The 24,395-nt window shown below is 40.2% G+C and overlaps 1 protein-coding gene across 17 annotated transcripts in view; it reads right to left on the bottom strand.

The window, feature by feature from the left end:
* ICA1 (islet cell autoantigen 1) overlaps positions 1-24,395 on the bottom strand; it is a 148,699-nt gene that overhangs the window by 15,550 nt on the left and 108,754 nt on the right. For all 17 annotated transcript variants that reach the window (XM_027071954.2, XM_053220322.1, XM_027071956.2 and 14 more), the window contains 4 exons: positions 12,458-12,555; positions 10,391-10,443; positions 7,088-7,150; positions 6,945-6,977 (listed from right to left, as the gene is read on the bottom strand). In XM_027071954.2, coding sequence (XP_026927755.1) covers positions 6,945-6,977; positions 7,088-7,150; positions 10,391-10,443; positions 12,458-12,555 — 247 coding nt within the window. The remainder of the gene's footprint in view (positions 1-6,944; positions 6,978-7,087; positions 7,151-10,390; positions 10,444-12,457; positions 12,556-24,395) is intronic.

Genomic DNA, 24,395 nt, shown 5'->3' with positions numbered 1-24,395 from the left:
TGAACCAGAAAACAGGGAAACCCAATTACTGCCCTGATAATTAAGATGCTTGAAATTACTATACATAACTCATAAGAAAAACTTAATTACAAGTAGAAAAGGACAGGCTTAGGTCTGTAACCAGACAAGTCAAGACTTGAAAAATAACACTAGCTCTTAAGAATCAAGCTATCATTTTCCTTGGAAATAATTCAGCTCAACTGTGAGAAAATGGGGACACACACACAGAGATGACAAGCGCTTTGAGAGAAACCCTGGTAAGGGCTGTACAGGCAGAGTCAGGGCTTCCACCCAGGTAGCTGAGCAAGTATCATGCCTGGGTCATGGCACCCATCCTGCTTTTGTCTTCAAGGGTGAACCAAAGTTCTGGAGCTCTCAAGTGCCAACCCACAGATACAGATACCATTCCAAGTCCCCGTCATGCTCTTGTAGGCTCCCGAGTCTCCATGTTCACTCTCACATCCAATAACCCAACCCCAGATGTTACTACAAAAATAGAAGCCAATAGACACAATGAACTCTAGTTCTCACCTCTAGGCCTTCAGCTCTATAATCCTTTATGAATTCCCTCCTTTTTTTTTTTTTAAACGTTTATTTTTGAGAGAGAGAGAGAGAGAAAGAGAGAGAGGCAGAGAGAAAGAGAGAGACACAGAATCCCAAGCAGGCTCTTGGCTCTAAGCTGTCAGCACAGAGCCTGACACGGGGCTCAAACTCATGAATGGTGAAATCATGACCTGAGCTGAAGTGAACGCTTAACTGACTGAGCCACCCAGACGCCCCTCCCTCTTCCTTTTTTTTTTTTTTTTAACGTTTATTTATTTTTGGGACAGAGAGAGACAGAGCATGAACGGGGGAGGGGCAGAGAGAGAAGGAGACACAGAATCGGAAACAGGCTCCAGGCTCTGAGCCATCAGCCCAGAGCCTGACGCGGGGCTCGAACTCACGGACCGCGAGATCATGACCTGGCTGAAGTCGGACGCTTAACCTACTGCACCACCCAGGCGCCCCTCCCTCTTCCTTTTTAACATCAGCCCTAGGTACACTCTCCCCTCCTGCTGGGAGCCTGCTCTGCCCCCACTGGGATTCAGCTCCAGCATCTCTATTCTTTCTCTCTCCAAGGCTTCCTCTCCTAACCTCAGAAGACATGTGCACATCCCAGCAACAGCCAATCTTGCGACTGCTGTCTCCTTGGGCACCCCGTCCCATCCCCAATGTTGCTGCTCTGGTTTCTTCTCCCTTCTACAGCCACACACTGTACTTTGTCACTACTCTTATTTCCGCTACCTGTAGTCAAGTTCCTGCCCCTGCTCCAAACAGCAGTGGCCCTCCTGAAGGTTACCAGTGAGATCTTCATGGCCGATTCAAATCCCTTTCTCTGGCCTCACCCTCTGTGGGACTTTGTCCTGTTGTACAAGCTGGAAATGCTGTCATCTCCTGGGTCTCCATGAAGTGGCTCTCTCAGATGTCCTCCTATCTCAACAATACTATCCCTGCTGCCTCTTCCTATTCTGGTTGCCCTACAGTTTCTTCCTGAGCCATATCTGCCTTCCCTACATTATCTACAGAACATCTTATCTATTCTCATGGTTTCAATCTCACCTGGGAAGACTTTCAAATCTCCACCTACAATTCCAAGTTTTCTTGAACTCTGATGACAAACTCCTGACTCAAGGGTCCCTTGGGGTTTACTACTGGCAAGCCTGCTGACACTCCATAAAAGGCACCCTCCTCGCTGTATACCTTTGTTCAGTGCAGCTGTGAGAGTTTCATTTTCTTATTTTAAAACCTTCAATGGCTCCCTCTGACTCCCGAAGAAAGGAACACTCCTTACAGTGGTATTCAGGACCTCTGCAGTCCAGCTCTAAGGCAGCCCTTCCAGCAACTCATGAGGCCTTCAGAGAAACCTATGCTTTGGCAAAACTCCCTCACATTTGCCATTCCTCAAACATGCTTTCCTGCCTTCCTGTCTGGAAACCTGTTTTCTCCCAGTGAGATGCCTAGAGAGAAGAATCATACTGAACTGAAAGGAACCTTGGTGATTATCCCCATTTAACTCACTTTACAGATGAGGCAAAAGATACCCAGGTCAGATGACCTGCTCAAGGTCATATAATTTATTAGTTACAGATTATCTGTGTGGGGACCCCTGGCTCACAGATCAAGATGTTTTCTCAGTGCAGCACACCGCTTTTCCCTCAGAGCCTGTTAATGATGTCATATATAAATGAATATTCAAGCTTTTGTAAAGTGTTGAGGGTTTCTAAGGTCAGATGGCTCCACCAGCAGCCAGGCAAAGCTCTTGGCTGTAAGCAGCATGGCAGAATGGCAGACCCACGCAGCATGTTTGCCTTGTACTGGCCAGGGGTTCAAAAATAAAATTCCTAGGCCCCTGGGAAAATATTCCCTAGGAAAACTGATTCTGAGCCAATGAGCTCTAACTGATTCTGACCTAGTGAGTTTTCAGAGTGAAAACTGACATACAGAGGAAGCTCTCTTAAGTTCAGATGGAGGGTGGGTGACAGAAAGTAGATGTGGGACACTGGTGACAGCCCACTCAGGTTATATTTTTGAAATCATACTGAGTTTCATGACCTCAGCATGAATTAGGAACCCAGGAGATGGAAATGGAGCTACATAGACCAAAAATGAGAGCACAGCAAAACAAAGAGATAAATGTCACAACAGTTACCTTCATCTGTGTGTGAAACAGGAAGACTCTGCTTCTCTGTTTTTCTCCCTGGTCCCCACTCTCAGCATTATGACTAATGTAAAGGCCGCACATTTGCAATACATATGAAAAACCCCAGCAACCAACACAATCCTCACATCACCTGACAGAGAGTAAGGCGGGGGGAAGTGGGGTGGGAAACCACCGTACAAAAAGTCTAACGAGAAAAGTATTCGTCCTTATAAAAGGCTCCGGTAACAAATTGTACTTGTTTGGAATCCAAGAATACTACTTCTAAAAACTCCCTTGTGGTGAAAAAAGACACAGCTAATAATAATAATAACAGATGGGGAAAAATCCATCTCTACCCACTCTCTGGAATACACACACACCCCAAACAAAAACAAAAACAAAAACCCCAATCGTGCTAGACCCTGAGTAAGCACTCAAAAAAAGACTTCTTGATGATCCCCAGTTCTGGTCCTCCATTTTAACATTAGATCTTAACAAGCAAGTAATCTTACTGAAAAACTTGACACCCGGGGCAGGAGGAAATCTATACAGAATACTACTGACTACAGGGTGATCAAGTAAGAACAGGAGAGTGTTTGGTTTTAAAAATGCACCATTATTTTATGAAAGGACCAATGTCAGCTGTTCATCCTAGGATGCTGAGGGAGACAGGGAGAAGAAAAAGTTTATGAAAAAAGATAACAAGCTTAGTCTTTGCCACACTGCGTGTGAGGAAGCAATCAGGTTCCTAGTCAGCTCTATACAGAGAACAAAAGAGATAGTCCTGAACATCTGGGGAGAAACCAGGCATGGGGCCATAAGCCTGTATTATTGTTACAGGCCAAAGGTCTGCACCCGGACTAAAGGGAGCTACTGAATAAGCTTCTTTGTCGTTCTGATGGTTGGCCAGAATTTAGAGTCACAAGTCTGAAAGTAGTAACCAAGGAAATGGCAGAAGACAAACGTTTTAGTTGCAATGTGTACAATTATAATTTTTTAAAATTTCAGTTAGTCTTGTCCTAGAGAAGGATCTTTTGGATAAATCCAAGTAATGAGATTTAGGTGGGCTAAATTCATCTAGCTATATAGCTAGCTTTATAGCTTCACTTCCTGTTCAGTTATCTGATAGTTCTTTTTCTCAGCCAACTTTGAGGAATACAAACACTCCTGCATGTTACAACTAACTCATGAATTGAGGCTGGGATTGTCACATGTGCTCACAAGGTGATTTCAGAGCCACTTTAAAGTTATTGCAAAATGTCACTCAGTTTTTTTTCACTTAAAAATTTGTATAAACTGGCCAAGTATTGGTTTGCTATTTACATTATCTATTTAGTTGGAGAAAACACATTTCATTATGACACTGAATCGGAGTGATTTTTTGGGGCAACGGCTCCTGGAGAACTGTCTCCCTGTTGTTGTCATAAGTGGTCTGCTTTCTGATAACACTGTACCATGGCGTGGCCATTACTTGTCTAACAGAATTACCACTGGGAGTGAACTGGCCCCAAAGCAGCAGGGCGCTAGAGCTTATAGCCCCCAAGTCCTATAAAGGCAGCCATCCCTGGATTAAGCTCTTTTTATTTCTTGATTGCTTAATGTCTTGCATATTATTATCAGTGTTTTAATTCAGGATCTGGGCCTTCTGGCGGTTTTCTGAAGGGCACACATTTTGAAGTCAACTAATTATTGTGTGTTCTTTTCTTCATTCACCACAAGTTCTGTGCACTGACAGAGTATTTCTAGACTTGTGGTCATGTTAATCTTTAAGCTGATGCTGCCCTAGGGGTTGCCAATGCAGAAGAGTCAGATAGTGACAGAGCATGGCTCACGCCTCGAGAAGGGCTTTATGGCCTGGCAGTGATAAAGGGAAAGGAGAGATTATGTGACATTGCATTTAACTGAGACAATCTGTAAATCAACTTTTCTGCCTGAAAACAAATACACATTTTGGGAAAGAATACAGTCACCTCCCTATCATTAGAATTAAGTGAGTGCTCAGAAAAAGGGTATGAGCTGCTATTCTATGAAACAAAGACTGTTAACTGTAAACCAATGAGTTATAAAAGTTGTTTTAAATAAGGGGAAATATAACAATCTTATTCCAGTGTATCTGTGACAGGCTGTGGATGAAGCTTATGAAAGTAAGCATCTATCTCAGGTAGTAGCATTTCTGATTTAATTCTGTGAAGAAATACATGGGTACTGGGTTAATTTTTGTTTTGCCATTACTACCAAGTTGAAAAAGTCAAAATCCAAAAGCAAGAACCCTTTTTTTGTAAGAAGGGGGGAAACAGAAGAATATGGACTTCTACCTGCTTGTGTGTATGTAAAGAAATAGGGATGAGAATATGGAATAGAGAGGAGTGGCAAGCAGAAATAGGAGTCAGAATTTTCCACTGTCTACATTTTCACTGTCATTATCACGTACCGATGCGAATATACATATTCAAAACTTATGTTTATTAAAACAGTGAAATTAAATAGATAATAAAAGAGTAAATTACATGAACAAGAGGTTGGCAACAGGAGAAATACCAGTCTTTCTTTCAAAACAAGTTGAAAGATACAGCTAATTATAACTAACTTGTGAAATGTTAAGATTTGGTAAAACTACGTGGTGGGTACCTATTGTATGTTAGATTATTGTCTTTATCTCACCTTTGCAAGCCTGCAATATTTCTCCCTCCAAAAAAGTTTGTGAGAAAAGCCCTTTATTTCATAAAAGTAATCTATCCTTATGCCAAGTGGGAAATGTTTTTATGAAAATGGAGGCCAGGTAATGGCAGTCTGCTTTAATTATTTGCTTTGTACTCTCATAACCCGAGGTGATTTCAATATTTACAAATAAGTATGATTCTGACAAAAAAACATGTGGACATTGATGAAATATTGCAAAGTGTGTTGCCTGGAAGGAGAAATTGGTAAAGAAAGCAGGTTTCTTCCAAGTTTATAATCCTAAGCCCTGGAAACTTAATGCAAGAGTTCTACTTACTGCCTTTCCATTTTTGAAAAAGCTTTAATCAATGCCTTCTGTTCCCCAGACTTCCTCTCACACTTCAGGAATTAAACCCAAATCAAGCTCAAACTGAGTAGAGGAAATTGTCGGCCCTAGTTAAATGGGGTCCATAGGATCATCTTGCCCCATTTCCAGTCCTAGGAGAAACTTGTTCCATCAGGATGGACTATGGACCAGCAGTCCAGGACAAAGAGTGCTCTAGAGTTTGTCTCAGAATCTCAGTGGAATTTTGGACTTGTGATAAATCATCAGAAGCAAACCCTTGGTGGGATGGAAAACAAAGGCTATACCAGGCTGAACAGTCAATTTCCTGGGGTCATTTAAGACTATGCTTATCTCAATCAAATCCATGCTTTTGGATTCTCTTTTTGGGAGTTATTTAGTAAATTATTTTAGGCGGTGAACTTGGGTGGGTGACCTAGCCAGGCAAGCTTTTCCTCTGCATTTAACTAAGGTTCCGTAGGGGCGCCTGGGTGGCTCAGTCGGTTAAGCGTCCGACTTCAGCTCAGGTCACGATCTCGCGGTCCGTGAGTTCGAGCCCCGCGTCGGGCTCTGGGCTGATGGCTCGGAGCCTGGAGCCTACTTCCAATTCTGTGTCTCCCTCTCTCTCTGCCCCTCCCCCATTCATGCTCTGTCTCTCTCTGTCTCAAAAATAAATAAACGTTAAAAAAAAAAAAACAACTAAGGTTCAGTGGAGGTGCAGCACAGTATACCACCGGGACAATGTTTCTAATGCCACTGTCTCAACTGCTTACCATCTGAAGAGTGTTCCTGTGTCAGAGGTCATGAGAGACCCTGTATATACATGATCTCCAATTCTGACAACAGCCCAGGAAGACTGTTGCTATTGGTTCCATTTTACAAATGGAGCAACTGAGGCTGAAAGAGTTAAAGTGTGAAGCAAATTACCTAAGGCCATACAGATAGTTTATGGCACAACCAGTACTCAAATCTAGGTCTGGTTCTGAAAGCCATGTTTTTTCTACTATAGCATACAACCTGTGACATAACTTTTAGCTTTAGTAGTCTGAGTATTATGTAATTAAGCTAAAGATGACAAATCCCACATGTACTAATTTGTACTTGGGCACATTTAAAGTCATTTATAAAGACAAATGACAGTTACTTAAAAACAATTTGCTTGGGAATGCAAAGCTATCAAAAAAATAAACATTACATTTTCCTGCATGTAAAAACAGTATTAAAAAATTAAATTATAACCCCAAAGAAATATATAAATCTTACCACCTTCCTCGGGTTTCATGCCTAATAGTTCATCTGTAGGTCCATTAAAGGAAACAAAGAAAACAAAATTATGAGTCAGTTTCGTTTTGTAAGGAGTTTGTCAAATTTATTAAAATTGAGTCATTTTCCTTAATCTAGATTACCTGAGCATGCATTATGTGTAGAGCTTTTGTCTAAGGCAGTTAAAATGCTTTTTCCATCTTCAGCTGTAAACAGAACACATGCACTTGGTTATCACGAATTCAGAATGGTGTGTGGGTTTGTATACTATTTCAGTGTAAGGTAAACACACAGCTCATCACAAAGAAGCAGGGGTCCTCTGATTACATTTTCTCAAGCTGTTGGCTCTCCATGAATTCTGAGCTGACAGCCTTGAATCTTTGCTTTGTTTGGTGGAAAACTATATGACACTGACTTCACACTTCTTTCATGGACAAATGCATGACTTAAGTAATTGACTACTGATGGTGCTGTGAACGTTAGGCATTTGGGTCTGGCTAAAATAAAAGGGCACATTACTGAGTGAAAGAAGTCAGTCTGTAACATAATTCCATACATACAACATAATTACAACTGTAGAGAATTCTGGAAAAGGCAAAACTATGAAAAGAATAAAAAGATAAGCGTTTGTGGTGAGGATGTGGAGAAGCGGGAACCCTCTTGCACTGTTGGTGGGAATGCAAACTTGTGCAGCCACTCTGGAAAACAGTGTGGAGGTTCCTCAAAAAATTAAAAATAGACCTACCCTATGACCCAGCAATAGCACTGCTAGGAATTTACCCAAGGGATACAGGAGTGCTGATGCATAGGGGCACTTGCACCCCACTGTTTATAGTGGCACTTTCAACAATAGCCAAATTAAGGAAAGAGCCTAAATGTCCACCAACTGACGAATGGAGAAAGAAGATGTGGTTTATATATACAATGGAATACTACTTGGCAATGAGAAACAATGAAATCTGGCCATTTGTAGCAATGTGGATGGAACTGGAGAGTATTATGCTAAGTGAAATAAGTCAGGCAGAGAAAGACGGATACCATATGTTTTCACCTATTTGGATCCTATGTGGATCCTATATGTGTGTGTGTGTGTGTGTGTGTGTGTGTGTGTGTGTGTGTGTTTATATAAAAGATAAGTGTTTGGGGGAGGGGAGAGATGAACAAGGTGCAGACACAGGGGAGATTTAGGATAGTGAAACTATTCTGTATGATACTCTAATGGTGAACATATGTCATTACACATTTGTCCAAACCCATAAAATGTATAACACCAAGAGTAAACCCTAATGTAAACTATGAGTGACAATGATGTGTCAGTGTTGGTTCATTGATTATAACAAATGTACTGCCCTGGTGAGGGATATTGATAATGCATGTGTGTGGGAACAGGGGATATATGGAAATTTTGTACCTGCTTTCCAATTTTCTGTAAACTAAAAACTGCTCTAAATAATAAAGTGTGTGTGTGTGTGTGTGTGTGTGTGTCTGTGTATGTGTGTGTATGTGTGTGTGTGTACAACACAACATCCTTAAAACTTAGTTTGCTCGTGTGTACATTAGACTTTTTGCAGGTCACAAAATAAAGACAGGTGACACTTCATTATGGTGGATTCTTCTATTTGTACACATAAAACAAGGTGATCAGCATTTGCAATCTCAAAATATTACACAAATACCACAAGTGAACACACTACACAAAGAGAAAATTTGATCCTCTATATTATCATATATTGCATAAACATATGATTTATATTGATATGTAACTTGAATACAAATATAATGAACTGGAGTTTACATTTTCCCTCAAAACTAAAATGTTTCTATTTGCTTACCTAGATTCCCACAACATAATTCATGCTGTTGGCTCCTAAGGGATACTGAGGCTGGAGGTCTGGATCAATATAGTCAGAGACCTCTTAGGTGGCCAACAACATCAGGCTGGCCTGCTTCTCTGTCTTCTGCCATCTGCTCCCACACTCATGCTCTAGAACATTGTCCCTCTGACCTTCTCCTGGTCCTTCCTGGCTCATAGTCTTTGCCCAGGCTGCTTGTTTTACTCTGACAGCTTTTGCAACTAGCTGTGTGATCCCCTCAAATAGGTGCGTTCTCTCTCTCACACAGCAAGAATCCTTGCCATTCTTACCAAAGTTGGAGCTATCCAATTACTTGTGCAATTGTTAGATTATCACCTCCTTCCCCTTTTGACCATGAGCCCCATCCTGGGAAGGGTCTGGATCTGTCTGTGTACTACTGTGTGCCCAGAGCCTAGTGCCATGCCTGCCTGCCACACAGACAGCGCCCAATGAATATCTGTTGAAAACATGAATGAGTATGTGAGTAAGTGAAGGTGTGAACACATGAAAGGATGACATGAAGCTGAGTTAGAAAGGCAGAAAGGTGAGAGGGTTTTGTTTTGTTTTGTTTTCTACTGAAAGGAAGGTGTGAGAAAAGCAAATGAACCAATAACGTGGGAGGAGAATAAATAAAGCAGGTGAAGCAAAAGGTTGGAAAAGAAGGAGGAAAGACAGAAGCAAGGTCAAGGGTAAAGGAAAGGCAGAGAAAGGAAGTTTCAGGGTCTGCTTGCCCCTCCTATCTCCCGGAAGGGCTGCCAGAATGAAGGGTGGAGTGAGCAGAGGTGGATATGCCCCCCAAGAGGGCCAGGCTGAACACAGGGTTAGGGTAAGTTCAGTTCTCTCCATATCACCTGTAAAGCTTTCCCCTGCATCTCAGAGGATTCTAGTACCAGTGAAAAGCTCAGCGTTATATCACCTTAGTCCCATCACATTTTACTGGACCCTCCACTCCTTTATGAGAAGAACCAGTGAAAACTGGCAGTAATGGCAGGAGACAGGAATAGCTGACAAACCTTTCGCAGCACATTGCATCATCTACCAATGCTCTGATCACTTTTCCAACTATCTGAGGGTCGGTATACCCGAGGGAGCTGGGGTTACTCATGACAGAACAGACCCAGGAATCACCTGGAAAAACCATGTCTGAGCTCTCCCCATCTGTTCCCAACCAAGACCAACCCACCCCACAACACAATGAAAACCAACTCACCCAATCTGATCATGTAATGTTATTAAAACTATCTTTACAGCCCAAATGGCAGTTAGAATGAGTAATGGCAAAGCAGAAATGTTATCATCTGTTGTCAGAGAAATAGCTGCTAATTCTCAATTTTGGATGCTCCTCTGACAGGCTTTTGCTGAAGTGCCTAATGATGCTATTTTCTGGTTCACAATGTAAAACCTTTCTCAATAATGCTATATGGTCAGCATCACTGATATTTGAAAATTTAAAACTGAAATGATAAAAAGCAAATTAAAATACAATTTTCTCAATTGGAAAAGAAGAAAGGAAGAGTCTGCCAAAAAAGGAAGTGAACTGGTTGCTGAGCAGTACTATTTCAGAAGCAATTCTAAATAAAAATCAAAACTTACTCTTAAAACTAGAGGATTCCTTGCGTTGGTTTTCATCCTCTAATGAAATTAACCTTAAAATTAAAAAAGAAAGAGTTTAGCAATCTAGTCCTGAAAATTTTATATTTATGATACAGCCAGTTTTTCTGTACAATATTACTACACTTATAACATACAGATATGTGCATGTGCACATGAAAGGTGAATGTATAGTCACTTATATGCTATTCATTTTTTTAAGAAGAAATAAATTTGCTGGATTTTTCCTGTCCTAAGGCTGGTTCATAGCATCTGAATAGCTGAATCTGGTTTCATCATAAGTCATATGTCCTGTAAATATCTAGGTGGGTAGTTGGTAGGTACAGCTAAGATATTTCACATTTATCGCTTTTAAAAAATAGTTAAAAAACTTATGGCCAACCAGCGGTTTCTTCTGACTCCTGGTGTTACAGGAGAGGATACCTCAGGAGGTTAGCTTAAATTATCTAAGGCTGAAAGCAAGATCATTCTCCAGAAGACTGTCACTACTCAACTCTTACTGTACATGGGGAAGATCACAGCTGAGATGTATCACCAACTTGAGATTCAGCTGGTGCTTCTGAACCTCCCTTTAAAGCACATTTACCTCTATTATAGTTACTGGATTATACTTTTTGGCTTTTAAAAATGAAGTACTAAAATAATGGAGAAATCTGAAGTTAACAAAAACTAATCAAGAGAATCGTGGGTAGTTCCTTTCTGAGTAAAGGCTAATGCTTCATTTTGATCGTGGTAACATATATGGTGAAAAAAAGGTAACCAGCACACATTCCAGGCCTTGCCTCTTACTACACCACAGGCTGTGGGCAGTCTCTTAACTTCTTTTGAGCCTTGCTTCCACCATTTACACAACAGGGAAATGCCGGCATTGATAACACCAAGGTTTGGCATGAGAATGGGTAGAGATAACATAAATAAAGCACCTGACATTGTGATTCGTACATAGTAGGTATTCACTAAAGGGTATTTAGCATTACTATTATTACCAGGAATAGGTTAAACTGCTCCCTACAATAGTCAGTTGTACTAGATTCAGATCATATTCTACAGTGAAAAGTTGTCTTTGCTCTATACCATAGGAATTTTCTAGTTTTTGCTTTAAAATTAAAAAGGCTAATATTGGCAGCAAATACCTCTGTGTGACAAAAATATATACTTAAAAGTTTATTTAGAAACACAGTAAAAACATAAGCGAGTTTTATCACACAATTATCATCTAAATTTTTTGTGTGTGGAAAAAGAATCACAAATAGAGGTAAGATAATCTACTTCTCTTTCCTAGGTCAGCCAGTTTAGGATTAACCCTGTCCTTGCGTGCTCTGGCACCTGAATAGGAAAGGACACAGATTCACACTGAAACCTCCTTGCTGAGTGAGATTAGGACACATCATGCTCCAGGTAAGTGGAAAAGTTTGTCTCAGTATGTAAAATAACCAGAGGTGTCTTCTTTGCAAAGTGGCAAGAACTGAAGATGCAGCACTCACTTCCTGCACTCAAAGCTGCTCTCTGCTTCACAGAGGAAAAAAGCAGAAGTTCTGAACCTTAGAAAACAAAATGTCAGAACCCAGTGCTTCTGTAGGGTAACACTTTAGTACTAGATGTCTTATGAGACAATTTCATAGGTTATTTCCTTCTATGAGAGAAAAGCCAGGGGATTTCCTATCTGGGACAGGATTTTGTAAATGATGGTAACAAAAGGACCAGATTGGGTCCAGAAGCCTGAGAGAGCAGGAAGCTGAGGCTGAGGCTGAGGCCCCCAGAGAGCCAGAGAGCACTGGAAATGTGTGCCTTTGCTTGTCCCAGTCAAATCCTCACAAGTGTGCTCCTTCTAAGACCCCAGAAGTGAGTCTCTTATTGGGAAGAGTCCTGGTCTAGTGGGAATATGTGCAAGACAAGTATGGCCTTCATTCTAATACATCAACTCAGAAAAAGGAGGAAGTAAAGCAATTGCCCTGTGTTTGAGACCCCCAGCAGACTTGGCCAGCGAGGACTGTACTGCCCTTGCCTGTGGGAAGAAAGATTCTGCCAAGAGAAGTAGCCATAACTTACTGACTCGGCTCCTCCACCGTGGCCTCTGAACTTTCCTGCTGGGTGACCTTCTTCCTTTCTTCTTTCTCAATCAGCTTTTTCATAGGGTCTTGTAAGCTCTTGAACATGATAATGAAAAGGAAAAAAGAAGAGAGAGAGAGAGAGAGGGAGAGGGAGAGAGAGAGAGAGAGAGAAAGATCAATAAAAAACTCAACAACCTCTGGTCCAGAAAGCAAACGTTGAATTCAAGGTTTGGGGGGTTACCCTGAACCTACCCAGTAGACAGACATGAAATTTTATATGTTTTCAAACCCATCCACAAAATACTAGCCTATAATGGAGAGTTGTTTCGCCACTAGATTTATGCTTTCCCTTTCACGATAAGTTATTCAAAAGAAGGCCTTTTGGCTATTGCTAACTTTATTTTCCATCTTTAACATGCAGCAAAGATAAACATTCTGTTCTGCTAGCAGCCCACACACTGACAGAGTAGAAGCTTTTCTCCCCCAAAGATGAGAAAATTTCATTTTATTTTTAATTTTGTTTGCAATTTTGTGATCTAAAAACAGCTTTTAAAAATAAGAGAAAACAAAACCTTTTTTTAAGAAAAAAAATTAGCAGCTTAACATATTCCAACAAGTTTACTCCCACAAGTGGACAGAGCAAGTGCATCCAAATCTTTGTAGATTAAAAGATGGGTGGGGATCTTCTGATGGCACACTATTTCTTGGAGTTATTGTTCTCAAGTCTCATTAAATGTATAAGGAAACACTTTCAAAAAAATCCAGTGTCTAGAAACTGTACACCAGAAAAAGCAAAACACTCCCATAACAACTGAATAATGAGTTATACAAAAAGATCTCTACTTGTGGCCCTAATTAAACCACAAACCTATAAATACACATGAAACATCTCAAGATACTTACTTATCCCGCTTATATTCTTAGAACTTTTAAAACCTGTCCTTTGGGGCTTCCTGTCTCCTCCTCTTTCCCCTTCCCACCTTTCTCTTCTCTAGTGTGACCCACACACAGAAGGCGGCAAGCATGTTTCCTACACCAGCTCTGATGGATTCATGGTCTCTGACTGCAGGCTGGATGGAGATGGTGTGGAGGCAGTCTCTGCGAAGCCCAGCTGTGATGGATGGTGGTGCCTGCTGTGGGCGCCAGGTGAACATGGGTGTTCCACTCCTAACTGCCAGCACTCTCACTCCCTATATGGAAAATTTTCCCTAAAATACCTAGGCAGTCAGGTTACTGTTTTTCTCAAGTACCCACAGTAGTTCCCCACTTGTTTCCACTTCTAGTCTAAACCTCTCTGCCTGATTTTAAAGATCTTCTAAAATGTGATTTTATCTTACTCTCCCACATTGCTTCCCAGTGGCTCCCAAATGGGAGCTTTCCATTCACCTAGGTCTTTCTCATCGCCTCATATGTACTAATTGCTCCCTTCCTATCTTTGTTCATTCTGTTGCTTTACCCAAAAAAATCTCTCTCTACCTATTTGTCTACCCTCAAGAGTCCTATAAGTTTTTGCAAAGCCCAGATCAATTACTGCCTTTTCTGTAAAACTTCATTCACTAAGCAAGTCAAATTCAAGAAAGTCCTTCCATCTTCAAGGTGCATTTATAGTCTTATTCATACTTGATTATATCTATTCTGTATTATGTTTTCTCTTAAAAAATATTTTTTAAGTTAGAAAAATAATAGAACCACATGTAGAATGCTTGGAGAATTAAAAAAAGATAAGTTACTCATAATTCCATTCTCCTCTCCAAAATAGTTAATATTTTCATATATTTCCTTTCTGGTTTTTCATACTCATACTACTTTTATAATCAGAATCATGTATATAGATGTATTCTTAAGCAATATAATATGTGTAGGTATTTTATAATGAGAAACATTCTTCATTAGAGAATATAAAAAAGATTTTATATATCCTAAACATTCAATATTCAATTATATATAAATATACATTCATTCACCATTTTTCTAACATAGGGCCAAGGTTTTCTAATTGAATATATGTCCTATGCTTAGAGTTCTGAAACATCTTCTTGCATAAAGGACATCCTTAAGGCATTACCATCATTTTTAATGACTATTTCTGGACATTTAGATTAGTATACTCAGTGAACAAATAGTTTCAGAGTATTTACCATGACCAGGTGCTGTTTTGGGTGCAGGGGATACACTGGTGAAGAAGACAGACAGAATTATCAGTTAGTGATGAGTCTAGGCAGGGAATTAAAAAGGGGGATAAAAAGTGATTGGATCACTACCTCAGTTAGTAAGAATGTTCTCTTGTGGAAGTGACATTTTAGCTGAAAGTCAAATGACATGAAGGAGCCATCCTTGCATAACTCAAGAAGGAGAGGCTTGAACGCAAAGGCCTAAGGTAGTAATAGCTTGGCTGGTTGGAGGAACAAAAAGAATCCACTGGGATTGTAATGTAGTGGGCAAGAGGACAGGTCTTATGAGATCAAGATAAAGAGGTCAGCAGGGGTCACACAGGGAGAACATTCCTTTACCCACATTCATCAATATTTAACACTATGCCCCATTAATTTCATCATATTCTTTTGCCCTCTATGTTTCTCCAATGTATGACAACTAAATGGAATCCATGATTATCAGTTGGAGGGGGAAATGCTATAAGGGACATTATTGGAACATATGAGGTAATTGGAATATGGACTATAGTGTAGGTCTTCTTCTTTTTTTAATCACATACCCCAAAGCATCTGGTAAAAGCTAGGCACATGTGTGCATGTGTGTGTATATTTCAGAAATGTACAACCACAAGGAGGAGTTCAACAGATGCCAAAGACTTACTCTTTTCAATAGATCTGCCAATCACAGCATTTTATTCACACACACACACACACACACACACACACACACACACACACACCCTTCCAGCAGTTTTATTTCCCAAAGAGTAGTCCAATCCTGGTCAACATGAAGCCAGGAGTATTTTCAGCTAAGCTTCTGATGGCCCCAAAATGCACTTTTCAATTCTGTGAGGCTTGTCCAGGCCTCCTGGTTTGCTCAATTATCTTCTCATTGCATTTCCTTTTTCTCAATCAGCACTAGGCAGGGCCAGGACTTGTCTGCTCTCAGCCAGCTGCGTCTAGCTGCCACAGCGCTTGCCTAAGCCCCTGAGATGCCCTTGACAGCTCCATGGTTATCATCCTTTCTGTCTCTAGACCGACCTCCCCTCATAACCACACTTGGGCAGTTCTAAGACAATCCCTTTGTAATGTAAACCACTCCTTCCTTCTTTTCAACCCCTTCCCTGTTGGGCCATTAGCAGGGACTCAATTGTTGGCTCCCTGTCACCACAATCACAGTTAAGTCACTATTGTGCTTCACCAACAGAATGGCTACAGTTCCAATTGCTACTTTATTATTAATAATTCCTGTTACAATTGCTCATCTCTTCCTGCTATTACCATTGTCCCTATAAGGATTTGGCTGTTGCCACTCAAGAGAGGTGCTAAATATGTACTTGTTGTTTGATAAATTCATGTACATAAGGTTAAACTGAAAAAATTAGAGCTCTTAAAGCCTCAGGGGAATAATTAGAAAAAGGTTTATGAAACCACAAGCAAAATTAATACCAAGCACCTGGGTTTATTTATTAAATATTAGCATTTTGAGCTAAGGGGAATCTTGTGTGGGGAATCTATCAGCTTTATTGAGATATAATTCATGTACCATAGAATTTACCCACCTAGAGTGTATACTTCAATGGTTTTCAGTATAGACAAAGAGTTGTGCAACCATCACCACAGTCAATTTTAGGACGTCTTCAAGGGGCATCTTTTGAAGCAAGAGAGTTTTAGATTAAACTGAGCTAAACACTCCTCTATACAGCAAGGAAAAAAACCACAACAGGTATGGAACTTGTTTCTTACAAAGATGGTAAACAATGAAGACAATCAAGAAACTCAGAGGAACTCTGAAACAACATGGAGGACAAATCACGTCCCCTTCCTCTCTCAACATTAGTTCCTGGGTGTGACTGTCAGATATAGGATATTCTACTTGGAGAACCACTGCTTTCACCAAAGTCTGATGAAAAGGTCCAAGTGGGGGCTGGGGTGGAGGGGATTCTTCATGGTATTTTAAAGTCTGCAACTCAGCTGAAAACACTTAACCTTGTAGCATCTGTAAAAGTCAGAGGTGACAGCATTTTCTGTGTGACATGAACACCTGCTCGGCCAAGAGGCCTTGGCTGACTGTAGAGACAAGGCAGCCATCAGATGGAACTATTTTGAATCAGCGGCTGATGGAAGCCACATTGAAATCCATGTCCAGAAATGAAACGTCAAAGCATTCTGTTTCTAAACCCCAAACCCACTAGGTTCTTCATTAAAATTGTTCATGAAGATCACTTTGTATTAGCAGCAAAACAGCATCATACAAGACTGAAAGGTTTCGTACAGAAGAAAAAATGTTTTTATACTAGTAACCTTTCTCTGTTTAAAAGGCTGCACTGACATGCTAATAGTTTCCATCAATGCTTAAATGGTTTCAGGAAGCACACACACACAATATATAAGATCAGCGTGACAGAGGAAATGCGCAGACCGAACTTGCAAAAGTGTCTTAGAAAGGAAACAGCTTAATATAATAATGGGAGTTACTACTTCCTGTATTAGGAAAATAAAAGCAACAGCAACATTCATCTGAATGAAAGCAAAACTACTCAGCAAAACAAATTTCACAGACAAAAGGCTAGCAGCCAACCCTAATATAATGACCTAAGTTTAAGTTTAGCCTTGACAACTGAGTAACATTTTCTCTAATCTTTAATTATGACATTTAATTTTCTTAGGCTACTTCCCATTAATTATACTGTATGCATATGAAGGTGCCAAATAATTGTCTATAAAAGGAAATAAAAATGCTGAAAATAGGGAGGCATGGTTAAAAGATGGTGAACTTGGTTGTGTGTATGTTTGTGTTTATATAATTGGTACCACATGAGGAATAAAAAGCAGAGGCATGATGATGTGTACAGCCATACAATTCATGGATTTTAGCACATGTGGCCCCCCACTCATGCAGTTATAAATCTATAAAGATACTATGTAAGGAGCACTATTAATCTAGGATCAGAAGGTACTCTTGAATTGTAGTGTAGAATAAAAAGTAAAGTTAGAGAAAAACAAACATAATCATAAATAAGATATATAAACTTGTTCTTTAAACTTTTTTTTAAAGAGAGTCTCTCTCTCTCCCTCTCTCTAAAGAGAGTGGGGAAGAAGGGCTGAGGAAAAGAGAGAGAGAAAGACTCCTAAGCAGGCTCCACACTCAGTGCAGAGCTCCGCGTGAGGCCTGATCCCATGATCCTGGGATCATTACCTGAGCCAAAATCAAGAGTCGGAAACTCAACCAACTAAGCCACCCAGGTGCCCCTCTTATCAACAGTTTTTAAAGGTTTGAAAGGAAGTAGATGTCTTAAAGGTTCATCTTATGTTAGGTATTGCAGTCCATGTTTTACACATCTCACAAACCCCAGATAAACACACTGTATTCCGGTTTCCTGATACGGAAATGGAGACTCATACTTAAGACCATTCAACCATTAACAGGTAGGAACAATATTTGAATCCAGGTCTTCAAAATTCTACACCTAGTCAAGAAATGGTACCAAATAGCCAAGTCAAGAACATTTGCTGAACTCCTTCATATGTAGCACCAAATAGATCAAGAACACTTCCTTCCAAACTCTAAAGCAAGTGTCCTAAATTCCTAGGTATCTGAGGGATTGACTGATATAAATGATGTTTTTCACCTATGTGCAAACATTTCAAAGGGCTACTTTAAAAAAATTTTTTTAATGTTTATTTATTTTTGAGAGACAGAGCACGAGTTGGGGAGGGGCAGAGAGGGAGATACAGAATCCCAAGCAGGCTCCAGGCTCTGAGCTGTTGGCACAGAGCCCAATGGAGGGCTTGAACTCATGAGCTGTGAGATGGAGACCTGAGCTGAAGACAGACTCTTAACGGACTGAGCCACCCAGGCACCCCTCAAAGTGTTACTTTTAACAAAAAGTTTACAACTATAGTTTTTAAAGGTGGCACTTGTGCTTTCTCTTGCCCTCCTGCCTCAGGGCCCGAAGTACCACCTGGAAGAAATGACTTACAGCAGAGTGGGAAACGCATGAGCATCCCTGTTTCCACAGCTACTGCATATGGAGCATGTAGCCTTGGGCAGATGACTAGACCTTTCTGAACTTCAGTTTCCTCATTTGAAACATGGGGAAAAAAACAAGTAGACCCAACTACTCAAGGTTATTTTGAGGATTAACTAAAATATATGCCCTTTCTATATGTCAGTGCCGAACTTAACTGTATTATTAATTATGATACCCAACCTCGGCACATTAGAGTCACGCATAGCATGACAAATTCTCTGAGATGCTACTTCACCTCACGTTTAGCAGAGTTCCTGGCATTAAGTAACTGCCCACACAATGATAATATTTTTCCTTTCCCCTCGAAGAAAAGTAATGGAATGAGACGAAGCAGGGGATGGAGAGGAACCTGTTATGAGGAGAGCCTGAGCTACCAGCTGCCTGGAGGAACAAACGCCAGTCATCACAAGGGATGGATGAACTGATGATCAGCCACCTGTCAGTTTGTCCACCTCAAACTTCAGTGGTGCCATGGTCAGCCACCTAACCCCTCTTCTCCCATGGACTTGGATGCTTCTCAGTTTTGCAATGATCTGGCCTGGAGCAGCTTGGGGGAAAAAATCACTCTGCTAAAGGCTGTGTAAAGTAATGACACTGAGAGAAAACTTGAAAGTCTACAAGGATATTCTGGATGCTCGCCATGAATAATTGCCATGTTGGGACTGGCAACTAAAATAGCATTGCAGAGATATTTACCCAATTTTCATAAAAACTATTATGGCTTTATTTTCAAAGCAAGTAACTACAGAGCCGTGTGGCTTGTCGGTAAATGTTCAAGTGATTAACTGAGAAATGTGGAGGTGGGTGGAAGAAGGCTGTTAGGCATACGAATTTGAGAAAAACAAAATTTAGAGAAGGATGTTTTTTGAATTGTGAAAGCTAAAAACATTTTAGTCTCCAGAATGATGTTCCATATAACAGTGCTAAGTCCTAGACCCCAGGAGAGAAAAGAGGGAACATTGGCACATCTGTTTCAATGGTTATTTTTGAACATGCCCAGAGTTAGGTTTTCAAATTCGGGTTTCCTTAAAATCCTGGCACAGGGCAAAAGCCAGTTGCAAAGCCAAATTGCATTTTTTCAGAATTAGCCTTGTTGCACGGTGGGAAACCTCCCTGCCTTCCTTGCTTGTAGGCCTGCCCTGCCCTCTTGTATCCCTTTGGGGGTTCTATAAGCCCAGACCAGGGCCTGCAGGCCTGAAGCACAGGTTTGGGAATGGAACTGCCAGAGCCATCTGTGGGAGTCAGGGAGGGTTATCTTGGGTGAGGTCTGTGAGACCTATCCCACGGCCCTTCACAGCCTCGCCTTCGAAACTCACTGCAAAACTAATCATCTAGGGTGCAAACAGTAAGAAAGGAACTTAAGCTAGGCTATAGAGCCTGGCAAGCTCAACAAACCCCTGTGTATCGATACTGCCAATGGCTGTCTTCTGGATCCATGAGAGAATTCTCGATAAATCCATCCCCGTTACCCCCACCATGGATGCCACCCTCACCGCCTACCAGCAGCACCCCAAAACAGCCAGAAAGTGACAGAGCCCAAGTTAAAGTCAGGTCTGGCTGGCACAGGGCCTGTGATCTTACATAATCATGCATCCAGAGTAAAAAATCTGGCTTTCCTGCCAAAAGCACTAGAATGGGGGACATGATAGGAATATGTTTAGTGCTGGCCATTTTCATTAAATATAGGCACTCTGATCTCTTTTAAAATACAAATGCAGAAGGTCATGCCTTCCCCTCAACCAGCTCCCAATGGTGTGTCTACTTCAAAGGGTCTCCAGTGCTCACTTCTCTGTAAAAACATCTGACTCAACCCACATGATAGTGAGGGAAGAAGAGGCCACTGAGTTTTAGAGTTTCCAGGAAAAAGCCACGTGACTCCTGAGGGGTTTTGTTTGTTTTTGTTTTTTGCTTTTGTTTTGTTTTTGTTTTGCTTTCTCTGAAGATCCATGCGGCAATGTGTAAGTAAAGGACATCCTGGAAGAATAAAGTAAACATGACCATTTCTGAGGGGTGGTAATTTAAGACTGGTCACTGTTTTCCAATAGAGAGCATTTCATTTACCTTAAAAAAATGCTTTAAACTCATAGTCTAAATTACTTTCTCTAAAAAAGTGACAGTGCTTTTGAGATGTGGCTAGAAATATTCCATTCCTATCTCCACGACTTGATAATTTCTACCATGTGAAAGACATTCTCAGATGATTTGGAATCAGTATACAATTAACATATTAGGGGCACCTGGGTGGCTCAGTTGGTTACGCTTTAGACTCTCGATTTTGACTCAGGTCATGATTTCTTGGTTCCTGAGATAGAGCCCCGTGTCAGGCTTGGAGCTGGGTATGGAGCCTGCTTGAGATTCTCTCTTTCCCTCCGCCCTTCCCCAATGCACACACTTTCTCTCTCTAAAAAAATTAACATATTAATAACCCATACAAAATACCTATGTGTAGTAGCATTTTAATGAAACAGTAAGTATGTATTGTTTAAAAATACAAGATTAGTGCATTACTTCTTTTACTGGAAACCACTTAAAAGATGTTCTCTACACTTTAAATTTGAGCCTTGTTGCAATTAGATTAAAAAAATTTGTAACATAAAAAAATTTTTTGTAACGTTAAATTTCAATGCTAAATCCTCCATAAAGTTAAAATGTTGCAAAAATCTATTAATCATAAAATGAATGATGAAGGATTATGTCAATAAAAGTAGAATTAATAGAACCGTATCAGGCCTGAATAAAAAAGCAATAGTTGACACATAAAACATTACCACAAAATATTCACGAAATGTCAAAATAGTTACTGGGATATGAGGTGGAGACTCAATTCAGTTTTATAATAAAATTATATTGGGAAAGAAATATACATATTTTCTAGAGAAAGCTTCATTAGAAATAAACTTCTGGGGCATGAGTTATATCCCTGTAATTCTGCAGCAAAAGACTCTTCCCTCCAAACAGGATGCATCGAGTGTTTAACACATTAATTATCATCCTTCATCAAGCATAAAACTAACAGTCAGGAAATACAGCTGCAGTGGCACAATTACCAACACTCAGAATACACCCTGCAGCAAAGAAAACAAATGGGTTGCTTTTCATTAACAGAGCTTGGCAAACCTCTATAAAGACAATGTTTTCCTTCCAGCCAGAGTCCCAAAAGGCATTTCAGGGGCTATTTGCTTAGGTAAATCCAGAGAACAAATAAAACATGAAAATATTTATTTAAATTCCAAAATAATCCATTATCAATATAGTGTCATTCAGAAGAAAATTACATACATTGAAAATGACTTAATCAAATCAAAATTATTTATTTATTCATTTAGCTATTTATTTTTATAATTTTTTTAATGTTTATTTATTTTGAGAAAGAGAGAAAGAGAGTGCATGACAAGCAGGGGAGGGACAGGGAGAATGAGAAGGAGAGAGAGAAAGAATCCCAAGCAGGCTCTGCACCGGCAGAGCCCAACACAGGGCTTGAACTTAGGAACTGTCAGATCATGACCTGAGCCAAAATCAAGAGTCAGATGCTTAACCAACTGAGCCACCAAGTGTCCACCCTTTTTAGTAATTTTTTATAATGTTTATTTTTTTGAGAGAGAGAAAGAGACAGCATGAACGGGAGGGGTAGAGATAGAGGGAGAGAAAGAAAGAATCTATTTTTTTTATTTGAGAGAGAGAGAGAGAGAGAGAGAGAGAGAGAGAGAGAGAGAGAGAGCGCGCAAGCACAGGCAGAGGAGAAGGGCAGAGGAGAAGAGAGAGAACCTAAGCAGGCTGCACGCTGAGTGCTGAGGTCAATCCCAGCACCCTGGGATCATGACCTGAGCCTAAATCAAGAGTCAGATACTCAACTTACTGAGCCACCCAGGTGCCCCTCCGCAAATCTTTTAAATACAAGGTATGTTTTTAAAAATATATATGAGTGCAAGAGGGTTGGTAAGTCATGTAATATCTTCATGCTTGAGGGTAACACATACGCTATTAGTGGTTTTCATTTTCATGTTCTGTGACATACAATATGATAGGTAACATGCCTCTGTGTATGCAATAATGAGCTGTGTGATAACAGGATACTATTACATAGGTTTGAGTCGATATAAATAAAATAATTAGCAACTAGCTTGGGATTCTAATATAGCATCTCTGAAAAGCCTAGATGAATAGCATTCTAGAAAAGTAGTAAGAGCCTAGTTTATTTGGTTGATTGCTGGACATTTAACATTCTTAATATTACTATAATTATATTATACCTTAACAGATACATTATTTCTACTGAGTTTATATTCTAATTAAACCATAAACTGCTACTTAAACCATAATTTAAGGATGACTCTAGGGATGTAAAAGGCAATGGATAGTCATGTGCCCAAAATATTTGTAATTATGTCCTGAACCACCGCCATCAAACTTCCGCTAAATTCCCTGCCCAGAAATCCTCTAACATAATCAGCTTGATCCTCTCTGCAGGATAAATATCATGGCAACAATTAAAGAGTCATCTTCTCCTCAGCACAGGAGGCCAGAAAGGAATCCTCCATGTTTGTGGCATCAGTTTCATATTGTACTTTATATGCAATTAACTCAAACCTGAACTTCTTTTAAATCGCATTTGGGATAGGCATCATTCCATCTTCCACCTAGCTGATTTGTGCACAACTGTCTTACAAAGACAAACTTATTATGAAATAAAATCTGATGCACATACATACCCTAAAGCCTGAAAGTCTCTCTGCCTTACTAAAAAAGAAACTGTAGGATTCTGTTCAGGCCTCTATAAGAAATGTGAAGAATGTGAGTTGTAATAATTTTAATCGATCTGGCTCAGTCAGGACAGCGGCTTTCTAAGGTGCTGAACGTGGTAGTAAATGGTGGGGCAGGAATGCAGCAATGGTAACATCGCCAATGTGCTAAGAAAGGCTTCGGGTTCACTGGACGCAGAACATTTAGCTAGACAAAGGAGGTTATGGGAGGAATGAAATGTCCCTCTCCTCAAGGGCTTAGAGTCCACCTGACAGAATAAAAATGGGCACATTCTGAATCTGGTTACCATGCAGCATGTCACCAAGTACCAATAAATGAACCCAGCTGACAGGAGTATTGTGAAGAAACTTCATTGGCCAGGTGTCCTGTCTGGAGTCAGGCCAGGTGCCTCTCAAGGTGAGTGGACTGTCCTGGGTTCCTCTTGGGAACCTTCATTTAAAGGGCCATGGTCTTAAAGGTTTCTGTCTTAATACTTTTGTAGATGCAGTGACATTATAAACATTTCAGAATCAAAGGTATTTTAAAGCAAAAAAAAAAAAGCTTTTTAATGTTTTCTTAAGCAAGATGATAAGTCATTTACAAATTGCCTGAAAAATTAACAGGAAGGTAATTTCAAGGTGAACTTTAACTAGTTCTTTCCTGGTCTTTTCCTTTCAAAGATATGACCTGGCAACAAAGAATCTGCTGTTTTCTCCCTCTTAAAATCCTTTTGGAACCCAAATCACTTCCTTCTTGACATGAATTCTCTCTCATCAACCAAAATGATCCCACACTCAGCTGTAATACTGAGAATCAGACATTTTGCATATATCCCTTTTGAGTTGAGAAATCACTGAGTTTAATGTTGCTTTTTTGAATGGAAAATATTCCTGTAAGTCTTATGGGAAAATTTAATTCTTTACTGAATGGTACTCACAGAATAAAATGACATGTGTCAGAAATAAGAGAGGAAAGAAAAATACTTTGCAAGGGAACATCTTTGCAAAAT

The sequence above is a fragment of the Acinonyx jubatus genome, chromosome A2 (genome assembly GCF_027475565.1).
Source record: "Acinonyx jubatus isolate Ajub_Pintada_27869175 chromosome A2, VMU_Ajub_asm_v1.0, whole genome shotgun sequence".
Classification (NCBI taxonomy): Eukaryota; Metazoa; Chordata; class Mammalia; order Carnivora; family Felidae; genus Acinonyx; species Acinonyx jubatus.
The sequence above is the reverse complement of the archived record's forward strand: the minus strand, read 5'-3'. Positions and strand labels throughout refer to the sequence as shown.